The sequence below is a fragment of the Haliotis rubra genome, unplaced genomic scaffold (genome assembly GCF_003918875.1).
Source record: "Haliotis rubra isolate DU_JTF1 unplaced genomic scaffold, ASM391887v1 Scf1159, whole genome shotgun sequence".
NCBI lineage: Eukaryota > Metazoa > Mollusca > Gastropoda > Lepetellida > Haliotidae > Haliotis > Haliotis rubra.
The window spans coordinates 176,972-193,424 of NW_025765069.1; the positions used below are offsets into that span (position 1 = coordinate 176,972).

Below are 16,453 nucleotides of genomic sequence, written 5' to 3' on the forward strand. Positions count from 1 at the left end.
ACCAGTTGGATTGTCTTTGATGCCATAAAGTAACAGAGACAGATGGTAGCTGACATGTCATTGATAGAATATTGATTATAGAGCTATTGTTCTGAAATGTTGAAATAAGCGGGAACAAGCCAGGACATAGAGCCAACACATGCGATGCTTTGGATATACCTTCATCCTCTGTGATCTTACGAACCTTTGGTCCTAAGTTTCATTCTCTTGAACGTGCCAACGGAACTCCAGAAATAACATTGTTACCTGCAAGCGTTTACTGTAAAGGTATTTCTGCAAAACGTTGAAACATTGTGAAAGAGTCTTTATATATAGATAACATATATGAAATTGACTGGTTTGATAATGATCCAGCAAACCAGAGCTGTTATAATACTGATCGCTCTGACAAGAGGGTGATCGTGTGCAAAGATTCCAGTGGCAGGTATCACCAGTGCTGGTGGACAATGATTCGTTCTAAGAGTGTGGACCGCCTCCCCTCATTCGCAGATGGGGAGGATGTTGGCTGGAGCGAGGAGGACACAAGACAGGCTATGTTGGACATCATACAATCTGATGGGTAGGTGCACGCATCCAACTGAACTCATGGACGTCAGTCTGTCATAGCAAAGACTCGAAAGTCTCTAAATATCACTGTTCGCCATAACTGATTCAGGAGATATCAACACCAATATCATGCCTGAAAACCTTTTTCATCGTTAGCTGAATTTGCTATAGGCAAAAATGAAACATACAACTTTATGGATGACAACTACTTGTTAATTGCATAGAGCGACGTTTCGATGTAGATTCTTACATCGTTATCAAGATATAAAAGTGAATACAACCAGATGATGAGAGGTATTTATACATAGTATGTTTTGACAAACATCAGATTAACATTGACAACAGCATGCAATTGAATAACAACATAATTATGAGAGGCCAGTGGGAGACTAAGAACAACAAATGGGACTGGTGACGAAGCCAACAGGCAATATTGTCATTTTCATAATGAAACTATTATACCATCAGAAACAACATGGCTAAAATTCCAAATATAGAGTACTTACATGTATACATTTTATGCCAAATCGGCATTGTTCTAACTATCAGGGCAAATTGTAAATAATCGGCAAGAAAATGTAATGATTGGTGTTAGGGGCAAAGTCCTACACCGCCGGGCCGGCGTACTATTAAAATCATCCAAGGTACACCCAGGTATAACCTCGGTAACAAATTAACATAACCGTTCCCCTTACCACAAGAAGTACATCCCAAATGTCATGTATTCATTCAAACTAGGAACTCTCAAAATGACAATGTCAAGAATAGTTCTACTCTAGCTCAAAATAATTAGCTCTGTCCAAGTGTCAGTCGATGTCCATGTGTTTTTTCCAGTTATATAAAATATTATACACAGAAGGATCAGACATAGCATCTGAATGATCCGATGTATTTAGAGTTAATTTATCGGAAACTTTTCCTTGCACTTGTGGTATTGTAAATATGTCCATCCCTTCATAGTTAAAACAAACAGATTTATAATTTATTGAAGCCTAATTCTATTCAACAATGTATTACCAAAAACTACTTCTCTATTGTACCAGGTTGTACTTGCGCCATTCGGTTTGGTTATAGAAAAGTAAAAACAGCCTTAGTTATACATATATTAGTTTTTGAATTCGTTATGACTGTTGTCTCGGTATCATTCAGAAATAATCCGCGTAAATGGCACAGTATATTAATATTCCATAATTCAAGTCAAATTTCAAATATCCATCACTGATATTTGTTTTTCAGAGAACTCTCCTTTTTGGAGTCTCTGAATTCGCAGGGGGGCGGCGGTGGATGGCGTGGCACTGTAAGGGACAGTGGAAGAGCGATGTGGAGTTTCCCGGGCCAAAAAGAAGAAGAGGTGACTACACCGGGAAGGGCAGCAGGGCCTACAATGGACAGAAAGTATGTTTACCACAACCACCATGATTTACCACATTTAAAACCCCAATTAAATGTGACATGCCATGTACTAAAATACATTACTTTGCGCCATAGTCCTCTTGCTCTTTTGAATGTTGAATGTCGTTGCATCTTCCTTAACTACGTGCAAGATATCTGAGTATATTCCTGATTACCCGTATTGTACTGATGAAATTGCAATCATCGTGTCTCTAATGTTCATTTAAAAAAGGGGCGGTGGAGTAGCCTAGTGGTTAAAGCGTTCGCCCATCACGCCGAAGACCCTGGTTCGAGTCCCCACATGGGTACAATGTGTGAAGCACATTTCTGGTGTCCCCCGCCGTGATGTTGCTGGAATATTATATATATACGTAAAGCGGCGTAAAACCCAACTCACTCACTCACTCACTCACTCACTTTAAAAAATAAAGAGAAACAACAAAGATAGGACCAATCCTATATATTTTCATTGAGATATATCAACCATAGAGATTATTAGAAAACAATTGTATGCTTGAATAATACGATCGTTTTAATTTGTGGTTATGTCCTTAACTTCAGGTCGATTTACGACTTTGATCGACTGGCAACACCCGGAAGAGAGTTACCTCCCTCTCGACCCCAGAGGACAAGGACAAAGTACAGTTCTGAGGTGGACGTGGACACTAAACGGGAGCGAGAATACATCTTAAGATGCAACCTGCCGCGAAACCCCAGAGGCCCCTTCAACAAAATGATACTCCAGACCTTTTACAAAGCTCCCAAATCCAAAGCCATTGGGTACGGAATGCCAAGGCCCTTCACAAAGGAAACGAGCATGCATCAAAATGCTATCTCATCCATTAACTCAAAGACTCAAAGCTACATTACGATAAACAGCCACAGGTCTCTATGTCAACCTCAACCATGTTCGAGTCATGACGTGCACGATCAACAGTATTGCGACATTTTAGGACCAGGCACGTGCTCCAGGTGTATAGAGAGTACAAACCGTCACATTGCTAAGGTCATTCAGAAGAAGATGTTCCCGACTATTGAAGTGTCAAGCCGTTGTTTGGTCGTTCCCAAGTTGTCCAGGTCTCTCAAAGATGGTCACATGAAACAAATTCGGAAACGTCCACTTCAGGAGTTTAATCTTCCTGACTTTGTCAGGGGTCCCTCGCGACAGATGCAGCATATCAGCTGGGAAACCCTTCACCGCAAGTCCCACAGAAGCAAGATATCTACGAGTGGATCCGTACCGTCAGCCTCTTTCTGTGCAACGGGGACAGGCTCCATTACGTCCGTGAATACTGGATAATAGAGATAAAAGTCAACATAGGTCTTCCAGGATTTTGAAGAATGTCACGATTTGTTCCCAATTTAGGCTACTTTCTTCCGCCAGCAACACATACCGACAACATTGTTTTAGCATCCCTGAAACGAAAATGAACTGGACAGTATCACGTACAAAATAGTGTTAGTGCGGATAACAAACACATTGTTACCCATAACGAAAGAAAGAACAAGTGTGAACAATTTGAATGTGCAAAATATTGTTTAATGTAGCTATGTTCCATGTTGATTGGCAAGTTTAAAGACGAGAGATTGGGTTTTTGTTCAGAATACCAAATGATGTCTGTTATGGCTTTACGATAATTATTGCATTAGGTAATGTGAATGTTGACTTCATTGGAGCTTTCTATATTTTTTACATTTAACACAACATGGTTTCATTTCTAATTAGAATTCACAGGGGAATGAGTATTTACACATTTACGGTGGTAAGGGTTAACGCTCTATATGATATGCTTTGCGGGTGGTAACAAACGGACCGACTCAACATATATTCCACATTTGGATGCTAGTCACGTCCAGCCATTCAACTACGCGGACTTTCCACCACAGGTTTACTTACAGCCACACCTTATGGAAAATCCCATGTCTGATATGGGCTAAATAGTTGTGATGATGCACGGTCACATTTGTGGTGTCCTTTGTATTGAGTCGGTGTAGATGACTTTGTACGGACCATTCTGATAATATGATGTCATTTCTTAAAATGTCAATCAATAAAAACACATTACATGTACTCCTACGGATAGTTCTTATTTAATTTCTATCTGGATGGCGAAGTAGAACAGTGAGTAAGATCTTGACCGGTCCCCTCATGGGTACACCGTGTGACGCCATTTCCGGTATCCGTAGCCGTGATACGACTTGAATGCTGCTAAAAGCCAGAACCATATTTCCTTTCCTTTCCTCATACCGCCACATACAACCCAAGTATAACCAAATCTGCAATATTAAGTGGACACTGTTTTGAGTACAAACTTTGTTTTACAATCTTTAAAGTCTCCATGATTAATCAGTTTACCTAGTGAAACATAGGAACAGAAAAAGTCCAAGTGTTGAGAATGCACTGAACCTGGCCATTGTCATGACGCCATTCCACTGACAGCCAATAACCAGTAGCGTGTTTCGAGAAAATACACTATGAACTCTCGCAGGACCCAAACATACAAGTGGACTCAGAGCTCAGACCACTCAGGTCGTGTTGGTGGAGCTGACACATGGTATATCTCATCACCACGGCTCTTCAAAGGTCCTTTCCGAGTGGAGTTCTTTATAGTGGTACATGTACGGAATCTCCCATATGGTCTTAGGTATTTGAAACAAACGAAACATATTTTTGTGCCTTTCTATTTAAACTTAAAAACGGACTAAAGCGTTATATTTGATACAGATGTAAAGCCATCCTTGCAGTGCTTCACACGACATGATAAAAGCCCAATTTATTGTGGCCTCATGATGTGTAGAATATATAGTGTACGGGCTACATGATTTTTCTGAAATAAGCTACCATAATACGTTGCCACATAACTCTTAAACAAGTACATTTACTGTGTGTGGCCATCCGTACAAGTATAAATATGTATATATGTACATCTACCTCATCAGCACTATTCCACTAAATAATGCTCAGCTGAAAATGGCAATTTCAACCACAGAAATAAATGGCGTTATTCTGTGATACATATTCCTTGAGAGAACTACTGGAATGGGTTCAGTTTAGTACACATTTGCCGAAATTCCAGCCCTGGAGAAACAGTTGATATTGCGTGTGTGCTACATAGTACATAATACAATTTGAGTTAACAGTGAATTGAAGCTATCACTGTGTTTGAACTACTTGCATGACACGTGACAGAACTGCCATTTCGCCTGAACCTTGTCACATTTAATTCTTTTCTGATCTCAGCTATGATTGGAGGTCTGTAATGATTCCAAATTATGGAAAGCACGTCCTGACATTCATACCACTGGGTCTTCTGTGTCCAACGACAACAGCAGGCTGTTGCATGTGATAGTAACATACAATGTACTCATAAACCATCTCTCAGATTCCAAGATGAAGTTTGAAGACATCGTGAAGCTCCTTGGTGACTTTGGCCCCTACCAGAAGAGGCTTTACTTCCTGCTATGTATCCCAATGATATCATTCGGTGTGCAGACAATGATGACAGTCTTCACACTGGGTGTGCCAGAACACAGGTACATAACTACATATTGTTAATAATAACTTGGTTGATGTATGCGACAATAACTAAAATCTTCAAAAATGGAACTTTAATAAGTGTTTCTGTCATACCACCAAGCGTTTCAACGCAGAAAATAATGAATAACATTGCATTTCTTTCCAAAGAAACATTTGTCTTTCTTTTGATTTTAAAATGTTAATTTTCGCTAACGCTAAGCAATGATATGAGGATATGCCATTACAAGTCACTTTAGAACGAGCTTTCATGAGCTTGTGAAACCAGTGAAATAACTAACACGATTCAGCATCAGCCAATCAGAAAGCATCATTTTACAGATATACTGCATTAGTTTCAAACTGTCCACTTTCACTGATCACTCTCACTTTAGTTAGCGGCGTTCTGATTAAACATAGTTCTGATAAAACATAGTTCTGATCTTACTCCTAATTGCATGTCCTTTGGTTACCAGCAGCGAGAACGAAGATCTGATTTTACCGACTATTGAACGGGACTAGTTAACGAACAATACTATTGTCTCTATTCAAGACATCGCATCTAGGCTCTTGTCAAAGATATTCAAGCCACAGATATTACGAGCTGAGTGTGCAGGCGGAAGGGTTGACTGTCATGTCATGCTGGCAGTTTTTGTTCAGAACACAGTTTGATATAGGTATAATTAAGGGAATGGACAATGTCTGCAGTTAGCCCACTGATTGACCTTGACCACAGGAAAATGCAGTTATTGTAGGAGGGAATGACTGAAACTAACATTTTCTCGTAAGCAGCCATGACGGCCCTCACACTGGTTGTCTCATTCTAAGGTCTCCACTATAGCCACGTTTCGTTCTGTCCAGGTGTGCTCTGCCTGACTGGGACAACGACACGTACGCCATTCAGGGGGAACAACATGCGCGCGCCGTCAACGCAGCCATTCCTTTATCCAATGAAGGGACACAACTCTACTCTTCCTGTTTTATTAACAATATCATCAATGACACAAATGGCGATGGTGTTTACACAAATACTTCAAGGAAATGTGAAAAATGGGTCTACGACAAGGATATGTTTAGTTCAACTATTGTTACAAAGGTTTGTCTATAAAGCTCTTATATTTCAAAGAAGTAAATTAAGTAAAACTATTCCTATTTGTGATTCCAACAATATCATAGAATGCAACGTTAATATAATCACCAGCAAACAAGTATAATGTCAAACCAAAAGGGAAACGATTTTAGAACAGCGTGACTGACGAGTTCACAAGTATCTCATGCTTGAAGAAAAAGTCACATAAAAGGGAAACCGGGTGTTCGGTTCAATTGGCCCAGCTGATGTTGTATCCTTGAAGCAAGAATGCCTGCTCATGCTTCAACCATTGGTGATCCTTGTCTTTTATATCGACACGGTATGTAGTTTCAGTTGTTGTTGATTGTTGCCTTAGATCTACATTCAATCCATGCATTGTGTAAAATGTTTAAGTAATGCATTTTAAAAATATTTTATGTACATTTATGCTGTTTGACATAGAGAACATATAAAATCTTCTTTCTTTTTTCTTGTTAATATAATTCTGCTGTTGCTCCATCTTTTCCAGTTTGGATGGGTATGCGACTCTGAGCTGACACGGACCCATGCCCAGATGATCTTTATGCTTGGACTACTTGTTGGAAGTGTGTTGTTGTTGTCCCCGGCAGATTTGTAAGTTCCTTGTGAGTTATTGAAAAATAATTCGACCATCAATTTGGAATACTGAAATACCTATCAGAGGAACCACATCATTGCTTAAACAAATGCATATAGAAAAATATTTCGTTCCCAATCACGATCGGTACGTACATTAAAAACACTGAATGATGTAATAATAACACTAACAAAACAATTTCCTTAAAAATATAACTTATCCTTCCTTTAACGTAATAAACACGTGCTAAAAGAAGAGTCTCTTCACCGATTACGTGAGTGAGTGAGTTGAGTTTTACGCCGCACTCAGCAATATTCCAGCTATATGGTGGCAGTTTGTAAATAATCAAGCCTGGACCAGACAATCCAGGGATCAACAGCATGAACACTGATCTACACCATGCTGGATGCGATGACATGTGTCAACCCAGTCAGCGAGCCTGACCACCCGATCCTGTTAGTCGCCTCTGAGGACAAGCATGGGTTACTTTAAGGTTAATTCTAACCCGGACCTTCACGGGTTCACCTATTACGACTACATCACACGCGTGTGTTTTCAGTCACTGTCCAATAAATATCTATAGATGAATTGGTAATGAGTATCTGAATCTGGATGAAAACGAAAAGAAGTCTTTCTCCACGCCTGGAACTCGTCACACAGATACACATCGCGTCTTTAGGATGTATCCAGTGAGTGTTAAACACTTTCAAAGCGTGTGATACATTCACAGTATTTTGCTAGTCCCACTGGTGGTCTCTGTGTTACTCTGCAGCATCGGAAGGAAGAAGATGTTTATGGGATCGGTCATCCTACACATTGTGTCCGCCATCTCCATAGCCTTTGTCCCCAACTTCGCCATCCTCGGTCTTCTGTACTGCATCAACGGGATGTCCGGCATCGCCATCTGGGGCAACGCCTTTGTCGTAGGTAGGAGCTCTTAATCCTCTTCCGGGTCAAAACGGAGGGACGCAGTGTGGAAGGTGGCCCAGAAATGTCAATGATATATTGTAATGTCGTAATTGTATGAAACGGGTGAGATAAATCAATTACAAATAGCCACTGCACGATCAAGTGTTTTTCAAATATATAGCAGATTAAAAGTTAGATCGGGTGGTTAGGATCATTCTGTGGGACCTGACTGGAAGCGGAGCATGCGACACCAATGGTCTAGCTTCTTACAAACCGTCGTCTTTTCCGGATTATGGTCGAATGTGACGTCAAACAACTCGTACTTACCAACTCAGATAAGTATATATAACAGAAGATTTGTGTTTGATTGTAGGCGTGGAGCTGGTTGGACCTTCAAAACGAGTATACACGGGCATGGTATGTGAGTTTTTCTGGACATGCGGTTCATTCGTAACAGCAACTCTTGCATACTTTGTACGAGATTGGCAGCGCCTCCAGCTGATAGTTTCTGTGCCAACGGTCTTGTTTGTGGTATATCACTGGTAAGTCATGTGAATGCGAACTGTGCTATTTTCTCTCTGTATGTATGGACTTATGAAAGGAAGATTGGAAGGAAGGAAGGAAGGAAGGAAAGAAGGACATCTACAACATTGTATCATTGTTCTGTTCTAATCCACTCACTCCCTACAGAGCAAACTGCATTTGTTAATGGACAGTTTCTGAACGTCGTTTAAGGTTCATGCCGGAGTCTCCACGCTGGCTGATCAGTAAGAAGAAATATGAAGACGCGGACCGGATATTACGTCACGCTGCCAAGGTCAACAAGACGAACTTGCCCTCAGACATATTCAGCGGAGACATGTTAGGACTGACGACGGAGGAACCGCTGCGCTTGATATTCACACATCCCACTTTAGTTTTGCGGAGCCTGGCTGTGTTTTTCAACTGGTAGGAACCAACAACACTTACTTGATCTTTATAGATTTCGGTATTATTTCAGTGAAGAAAAATGAAATTTTCATCACGATAATATGCAATATTACAACATTACATCGTAGACAATTCCAGAACATCCATGACCAAACAACCCTCATCATGCTCTTCTCCGACTGCGTACATTGAATGCATATTTGTCGTCGAGTTTCAATGTGGCGATCAGGCAAACATGACATGTTTTTGTCGAACATACAAATGGCGATTTGACTTTCTGCTTGTCCTTGAGTCGTCGAACCGAACACTGACACCGCCCTAGATGAGGTGGATGTTGAATGTCTAGCTGTAGAGCCTTCTGATAGGGGCTAGTGTTCGAGGAATATGTTGAACTATCTCTGTGTCTCAAGTGTACTGGTTAACATTTCTTCAAGTTTGTATGGCTGAGGATGTACACTGAACACTGATCAGATGGTGACTTGAATGAATTTTCAACAGACCAGATTTTGAATTGTTTTGAACAGATATCCATATTGCAGCATGTGCAATATTACTTCCCATGTTATTTTAAATAATATTGATCGTAAGTCTCGAGATTTGAAGGCACGCTTTAGACATGAATCTTGTCAAAGAATTTGAAATCATGCTGAATATTGTACGTCTCTCTTGTTGTTCAGCATTGTAAAAGTTTAATCATGTTTCTCTTGTACCACCAAGAGTGTTTGTTTTTTTAGAATAAAAGAGTTTGAGTTTGTGTCATATAAGAAAGTGCCCAAGCCTAGGAGTCTTAGAACACATTTTTGACCTTCCATCACGAATAAGGATCAACTTAAAACACTCTCAATCATTGTATACTTCCCTAGGTTCGTTGTCACTATCGGCTTCTATGGCCTGGGCCTGAATGTGGCCAATCTTGGTGGAAGTGTCTACACAAACTTCTTCATTTCATCCGCCACTGAGCTTGTGGGCCACATTGCCAGCCTTCTTCTCCTTGACCGCATTGGGAGGAAGTCTTTTCTTTGCACTACAATGATCCTTGGCGGGGTGTGCTGCACAGCTACAATTCTTCCTGTGCTGTTTGGTGATGTGTGTAAGCCTTATTTATATTAATGTATTTATCTATTTTGAATCACATAATATATTGTTTGTACATTGTTACATATTTATGGGATAATTATTGGGATTCCTGGCAATGGAGGGTCACGAGGTGCTAATTCTTGTCATAGCAGCCAGCTGATGTTGCTAGGAAATGGCAGCAGGGAATACCTTATCAGGAGCTTTGGTTAAACTTTCAGTCAATATTTTATCCAGTTTCGATTATGCACAATGTCGATGTGAATGTTGTTATCTATTTCACTGTCTCGCCCACTTCGGGTGTGAAGTGACCTCTGGATAATATTGATTTAATTTTTCAATCAAACATATCCTTGAAATAATTATTATCACAGCAAATATAATAACTGCATCATAAATATCTATTAACTATCTTCTCTTTAGCTGTTAACTGGATGACGATTGCTCTAGCTTTGACTGGTCGGGGTTTTGCAGTGGCCAGTTTCGACGTCATCTGGCTGTATTCTTCAGAACTATTCCCCACTGTCATCAGGAACTCGGCCCTGGCAGCTGCTAACATATTTGGCAGGGTTGGGGGAACTATATCGACTTACATAGCTAATCTGGTACGTCCTTTTTACAATTTTTATTTTTATTAAGCAAAGAACAGTATACTGGGCAAAAGACAGTATATAACTGAAAATTGGAATGATCAAAATATATATTACAAACCTTACCAGAAGGTGACGAAGCTGGAATCAGCTGCCGAAACATCACCAACGTAAGGTCCAACAGCGCCTATGATACCTGCATGGAACTCATGAACATGGAATAACCAAGCGTATCTTGTTGCTCCATTTTACACCACAAACAAACACTGGTGTATTCCATCTTTTACCTGGCAGTTTATGAGTTAAAAAGCACGGTTTAGACATTATTTCTGACACGAGGAACACACGAAAGGTAAGTGCGACTGGTAAGGTAACAAGAACCATATTCAGGGTGAATCTTTGATCACCAGTAATATCTACAGATTGAAATATCTATCTTGTATCATGTCACAATAACAGCTAATCCATGAATATCCGGATTAGAACTCGTCTTCAACAACCCATGCTTTTCGTAAAAAACATCCTACGGGATCGAGTGGTCAGGCCCCCTGACTAGGTCGATGCATGTCATCGTAACCCAGTTGCTTAGATCGATGATGTCAATCAGTGGATTGTGTGGTTCAGACTTGGAAACGTACATACCTCCTTTATATAAATGAACAACAAACAAGCACAATAACAAATATATATCTTTAATACGGTATAATTTCTGTTGTTAAACAGGCTCTAGTGATATCAGGAGACTTTGGTGTGGCTGTTCCTCTTCTTATGTTCGGTACGTCCATGGTACTGGCAGGATTGGCAACTCTGGCGTTGCCTGAAACTTTGGAATGTTCCACTCCCGGACACCATTGAAGATGCTAAGCAGATGAAAAGATGCATGTAAGCAGACCATTTCCGATATTTTGTTTCATATATATATATATATTTACCAAGCTACAAAGGTGGTCTCGACACCTGATATCATCAGACGATTGGTTTTGACCATGAGCGGAGACAGCTTGGAATAATCCCTCAACACTTTATTTCTAGCTTGTTGTAAAATGTAAGTATATGACTCGATGTGCCCTCGAGAACCTGGCATATGTCTTATGATATCAACCACTGGTTTCAATCGACGAGAAACATGAGCTGATGAAACACAGTTTATCTACTGCAGTGAAATGAAAAAAATGAAAAGAAAAAATATGTGTCAAATACGTGTAAATGCGTACCCTATTGTTATAGCGTCTAAATCATGACAGCCATCGTCCAAATAGTTCTGGAAAACAAAAAGTATGTAGCTAAGCCAAGTGAGACTTCATTTTGATTATTTAATCTGCATTCTTACACCTTATCACTACTGCAGTATACCTGGTCTTGTCAGCCACTCTGTACCACTCTGTCACTTACATTAATTACTGTATAAGACATTTGACATTTATAGCCTTAACTTGTCATCCCCCTTGGCCGTGTCTGCCATCACATCAACTGGTTCAAAGAAGTGCTATTGTTTCTCTATCTGTCCATTGTTGAGTCTTCCCCTGTCCATTGTTGTCAAAAACTGTATGCTCACATCTATATTGTCAAGGAGTCCGGTATTCCGACTGTCTGTGTGAGGAGACTGCCGACAGGATAATGCCGCTCGTAGGAAACGCCCTGGAGCTGAGCTTGAACTCCGCTCACCTCAGTCATGTATACTTGTTTATGTCATGTCTTGTATAACCAACTAAAGAAGTTTGAACTCAACCTATCTTTCATAATCTTCAATATACTGTTTGTCTGAATTATGAGCTATTTTCCCCAGTCACCACATCTACACTATATTGGCACAATTGCGATCTGGGTCGAAGAAGGACTCAAATCACCCTCGTCGACGTCTCCCCTTTAAATAGGTATACCCATCCTTCCAGAAACTGTCACTTCCAAACACCTTGCCGTACACAAATAGACAAGAAAGGTCACGCTAATTTTGCTTCTTTGAAAACTACCAAGTCACATTGTGCGAGCGCTTCATTTGATGCCAATAAAGCTTAAAGCTCAACAGTACTAACTCACAATATTGCAACATCACAATAAAACATTATATCTAGAACTTGTCAAGCAGGATAACTGGCTGAAATTATGAAGATGAAGCTCGCTTCTTTCAACAAAACACGCTCTGTGAAAATGGATATCGTGTAATTGTAAATCTTTGAAAGGGACCATTAGCTATACACAAGAGCAGATTAGAATTATGATGCATGGCCATAATTCGTTGGTTTTGAGAGCTAAGTGTCGGTTTGTTTTATAGCATTAGTTTCAGATATAATATCAAGTTGAATCAAGACATGTAATACCTGGATCAATTATCACTTGATTTGTTGAGGTCCATATGGTTCTTCATAAGCATTTCTCTAAAATGCTTCAAGGCATTCAGGAAAGAGTGGTTTCGGGACTGTTCACATATTTGCTTCGTGTTACATGTTTTCACATAATGTTAGGATATATGTGCAGAGAAATATGTAATTTGATGCCTGTACTGGATCAGCTATTTTTGAAGTTTCATCCATGTCTAGAAAGACCTTGTCTTGCTTATGCAGTTTGAAAGTACGAATACTTGCAATATGGCGACTGAGTGAGTAGGGGATTGTTTAACGCCTGTATGACGGCGAGGGAAGCCCAATGTGATGCAGGCCAAAGACGTTTAACACTTTTGCTGAAACCAACGGGAACTGGCATGGTGCTGATAAACCTAGAAACAGAAACCACTATTCGAATCGACCATCACATGTTTCTGGCGTGGCCAAGGTACGCAACTCTGTAAAGCGGTGCCTTAGAACGTAGGCGACTGGAGCAGCCGTGTTAATCACTTGCAGGATAGATTTAGTGTTTTGCTGCGTCCTCACATATAGTCGAGTAAGGCAGTAGTATTTTTGTGTTTCAGAAAGAACCGACATCCAGAAAATTCACGGAGTATCTACCCATTCTGAAAGAAAGAGAAGAAATGTTCGCGAATGGTCTTTCTTTCTCTGGTTTTATGCTTCATTTCAATTACCATGTTGTAACAGATAATAAAACATATTTATCATGTGATTCTGTTGTAGATGATATTAATCAAAATATAAGATGTATCATTATCATTAACTTAGAAATCAGTTTGTTGTAGCATTTGGAACAAAAAGCAGCCTAAAGACGTTCATTCCATTGAGCTTGACAAAGTCTTTGATTCTCAGAGAGGGTTTGTCCGTCTGTACAACGGACACGGGCTCCCTTACGTCCGTAAATACTAGATAGTGGAGATAAAGGTCAACATCGGCCTTTCAGGATTTTGAAGACTATCATGATTAAACAAACAAAACAAACAAAAACGCGTGTGTAGACCTTTGTGTGTAACATGTCATTTTGTTTGTTAACAAAGAAAATGGCATCACTATGGAAAAGATTAACAAACAAAATGGTGAACATCATGTGTTGGCCAATTTCCGGGTGTTATTGAGTATTTGAAGCACGGGAACCGACGGCGTCAGCCGGAGGTTTCAAATGAAATATCCCCGCGCTTCAAATACTCAATAACACCCGGAAATTGGCCAACACATGATGTTTATCGACAATGTAAACACAAAAGTAAACCAAAAGGTCTACACACGTTTTTGTGTCTGCACTCATTGACATCGAGTAAGGGTACAACAGTGAAATGTCATCAACCGGCCGTTTCGGCTGTCTCCCATGGTACCATCTGGAACTGCTCATTTGTGACGTCATCCGGACTTTACTTCACAATATGATTTGAATGACGTCATCACAGCTGGCGACGTAACAATACAATGGTGTCAGCGATGTTTGTATGTATTAAAACGTAGCGAATTTCCGGGAATCGAATACCAGTTGATCATGTTTTTCAACCAATCAGATTAAAGAACATAGTGAGTTTTGGTTTACAATATGAAAATGATTAACAAACAAAATGAAATGGTGCCGGGAAAAGGATAAACAAACAAAATGACATGGTACTGTGAAAATGATTGACAAACAAAATGGCATGTTACTATGATTAACAAACAAAATGGCATGTTACTAGAGAAGTATTAAGAAACGAAATGTTATAGCACTATGGAACGGATAACAAACAAAGTAACAAATAACTATAGTGAGAGTTTACATACAGAATGACTCCTCTTTGGAAAGGGTTAACACACAAAATGACATATTTGGCTGGTTGTAAGAAACAGACTGACTAAACATATAGTCGATATTTGGATGCTAGTCACGTCCAGCCATTCAACTATGTGAACTTTCCACCACAGGTTTATATGGGTATGGAAAATCCCATCTCTGTCCTAACTAGTGTGTGATGACTCACGGTCACATTTGTCATGTCGGTGTAGATAACATATTACGGACTCTTCTGATAATATGAAGTCATTTCTTAAAATCAGTGAGTGAGTGAGTGAGTGAGTTACAATTTATCGTCACATCGGCAATATTTCAGCCATATCGTGAAGAGAACCATTCATTGTTATACATAGTAATTAATGGTAAATGCTAAAAATCTGTCAACGAAGGACAGTAAAATAATTAGATTATCACAGATACGAATTTATAACTGGTAATTAAATCTAAAACAGTTTAACTATAGATGACAATACAATATAAAAACAGGCTATATATTGCCAACAACTGAAGGTAGATCACCATACTAGGGACCATGGGGACTTACAGTACATTTGCTTCCTGCCTGGTCCAAAAATGTCTTAATCAATCAAGTAACCAATAAAATAACAGTACATCTACTGCTATGAACAGTTGTATTTGATTGTACCCAAGATAAACGTCGGCTGCGATGAGGTAGCTCAGTGGTTGAGATGTTGACCCGTCACTGTAGGACCTGTGGTTATGTCTGCCTCATGGATACATCACGTGACGTCAAAGGATACGATGTGCTAAAATCAAGAACCCAATTCAATTGCTCCCCCTTCCATCACGTTCAACCAAAGTGGGGTGTTGGGTAGCCTAGTCGTTAATGCGTTCGCTCGTCACGCAGAAGACCCAGGTTCAATTCCCCACATGGGTACAATGTGTGAAGCCCATTTCTGGTGTCCCGTGATATTGCTTGAATATTGCTAAAAGCGGCGTAAAACCAAACTCACTCACCCTACAACCCCAGTACAATCAAATGTGCAATTCTAAGTGTGAGTAATTGATTGATTCTTGTATCAATATTTGGAGTACAAATATGATTTTACAATCTTTAAAGTCTCCATTCTTCAATCAGTTTACCTAGGCGTCGGTGAAACAGTGACGAGAAAAAAAGGGCCGGAGTTCGAGTGAGAGTAATTTATTACGCCGCTTTTAACAATATTCCAGCAATATCACGTCGAGGGGCACCAGAAATGGGTTTCACACAATATATCCATGTGGGCAATCGAACTATGGAAAGTTTTAACCACTAGGATACCCCACCGAAGTTCGAGAATGCAATGAAAGTATGTTACACTGGTTTGGCGATTGTCATCACGCCATTCAGCCGCTGTCGTAAATAACCTTCATGATAGCAACATAACTCTGATTTAAGGTTATACTGCGTGCAGGCCATCCGCCCATGAAAAGATATGTATATGTGTACATTTGCCTCATCAGCAGTATTCCACCGTATATTTCTCAGTTGAAAATAACAATTTAAACCTCAGAAAGTGGTGTTACTCTGTGATAGAGTCATGTAAAAGGCCGGTAGGACCTAAAGTAAGCTCAAACCCACCACATTAATCTTTTTCATTTTCCTCGTTAGTGTCCAGTGTAACATTTTGACTTGTGGTAAAATATGGCTCCCTAACAAGACATGCAGCGGTCAGTCT

At 39.9% G+C, this 16,453-nt stretch overlaps 2 protein-coding genes and 1 long non-coding RNA gene across 3 annotated transcripts; all 3 read left to right on the top strand.

Annotated features, from left to right (window-relative positions):
• Positions 1-446: 446 nt before the first annotated feature.
• LOC124255914 lies at positions 447-3,238 on the top strand. Its single transcript, XM_046689870.1, has 3 exons — positions 447-559; positions 1,783-1,941; positions 2,500-3,238. The coding sequence occupies exons 1-3, from the start codon at positions 447-449 to the stop codon at positions 3,236-3,238; spliced, it is 1,011 nt and encodes a 336-aa protein (XP_046545826.1).
• A 2,091-nt stretch (positions 3,239-5,329) lies between these two features.
• On the top strand, positions 5,330-10,086 carry LOC124255927 (organic cation transporter protein-like). The gene is made up of 7 exons (XM_046689877.1): positions 5,330-5,472; positions 6,314-6,548; positions 7,051-7,154; positions 7,910-8,064; positions 8,420-8,588; positions 8,782-8,994; positions 9,840-10,086. The coding sequence occupies exons 1-7, from the start codon at positions 5,330-5,332 to the stop codon at positions 10,084-10,086; spliced, it is 1,266 nt and encodes a 421-aa protein (XP_046545833.1).
• Positions 10,087-10,543: 457 nt separating this feature from the next.
• Positions 10,544-13,694, top strand: LOC124255955. Its single transcript, XR_006892799.1, has 3 exons — positions 10,544-10,655; positions 11,364-11,522; positions 13,546-13,694. It is a non-coding gene; the product is annotated as an uncharacterized LOC124255955 (long non-coding RNA).
• The last annotated feature ends 2,759 nt before the right edge of the window (positions 13,695-16,453 follow it).

Bases quoted from the DNA above. Each gene is read 5' to 3' on its own strand.
- LOC124255927 (XM_046689877.1), top strand. From the start codon at position 5,330: ATGAAGTTTGAAGACATCGTGAAGCTCCTTGGTGACTTTGGCCCCTAC. The intron at 5,473-6,313 runs GTACATAACTAC...CGTTCTGTCCAG, and splicing joins CTGGGTGTGCCAGAACACAG to GTGTGCTCTGCCTGACTGGG. The intron at 8,589-8,781 runs GTAAGTCATGTG...ACGTCGTTTAAG, and splicing joins TTGTTTGTGGTATATCACTG to GTTCATGCCGGAGTCTCCAC.
- LOC124255914 (XM_046689870.1), top strand. From the start codon at position 447: ATGATTCGTTCTAAGAGTGTGGACCGCCTCCCCTCATTCGCAGATGGG. The intron at 560-1,782 runs GTAGGTGCACGC...TTTGTTTTTCAG, and splicing joins GACATCATACAATCTGATGG to AGAACTCTCCTTTTTGGAGT. The intron at 1,942-2,499 runs GTATGTTTACCA...CCTTAACTTCAG, and splicing joins GGGCCTACAATGGACAGAAA to GTCGATTTACGACTTTGATC.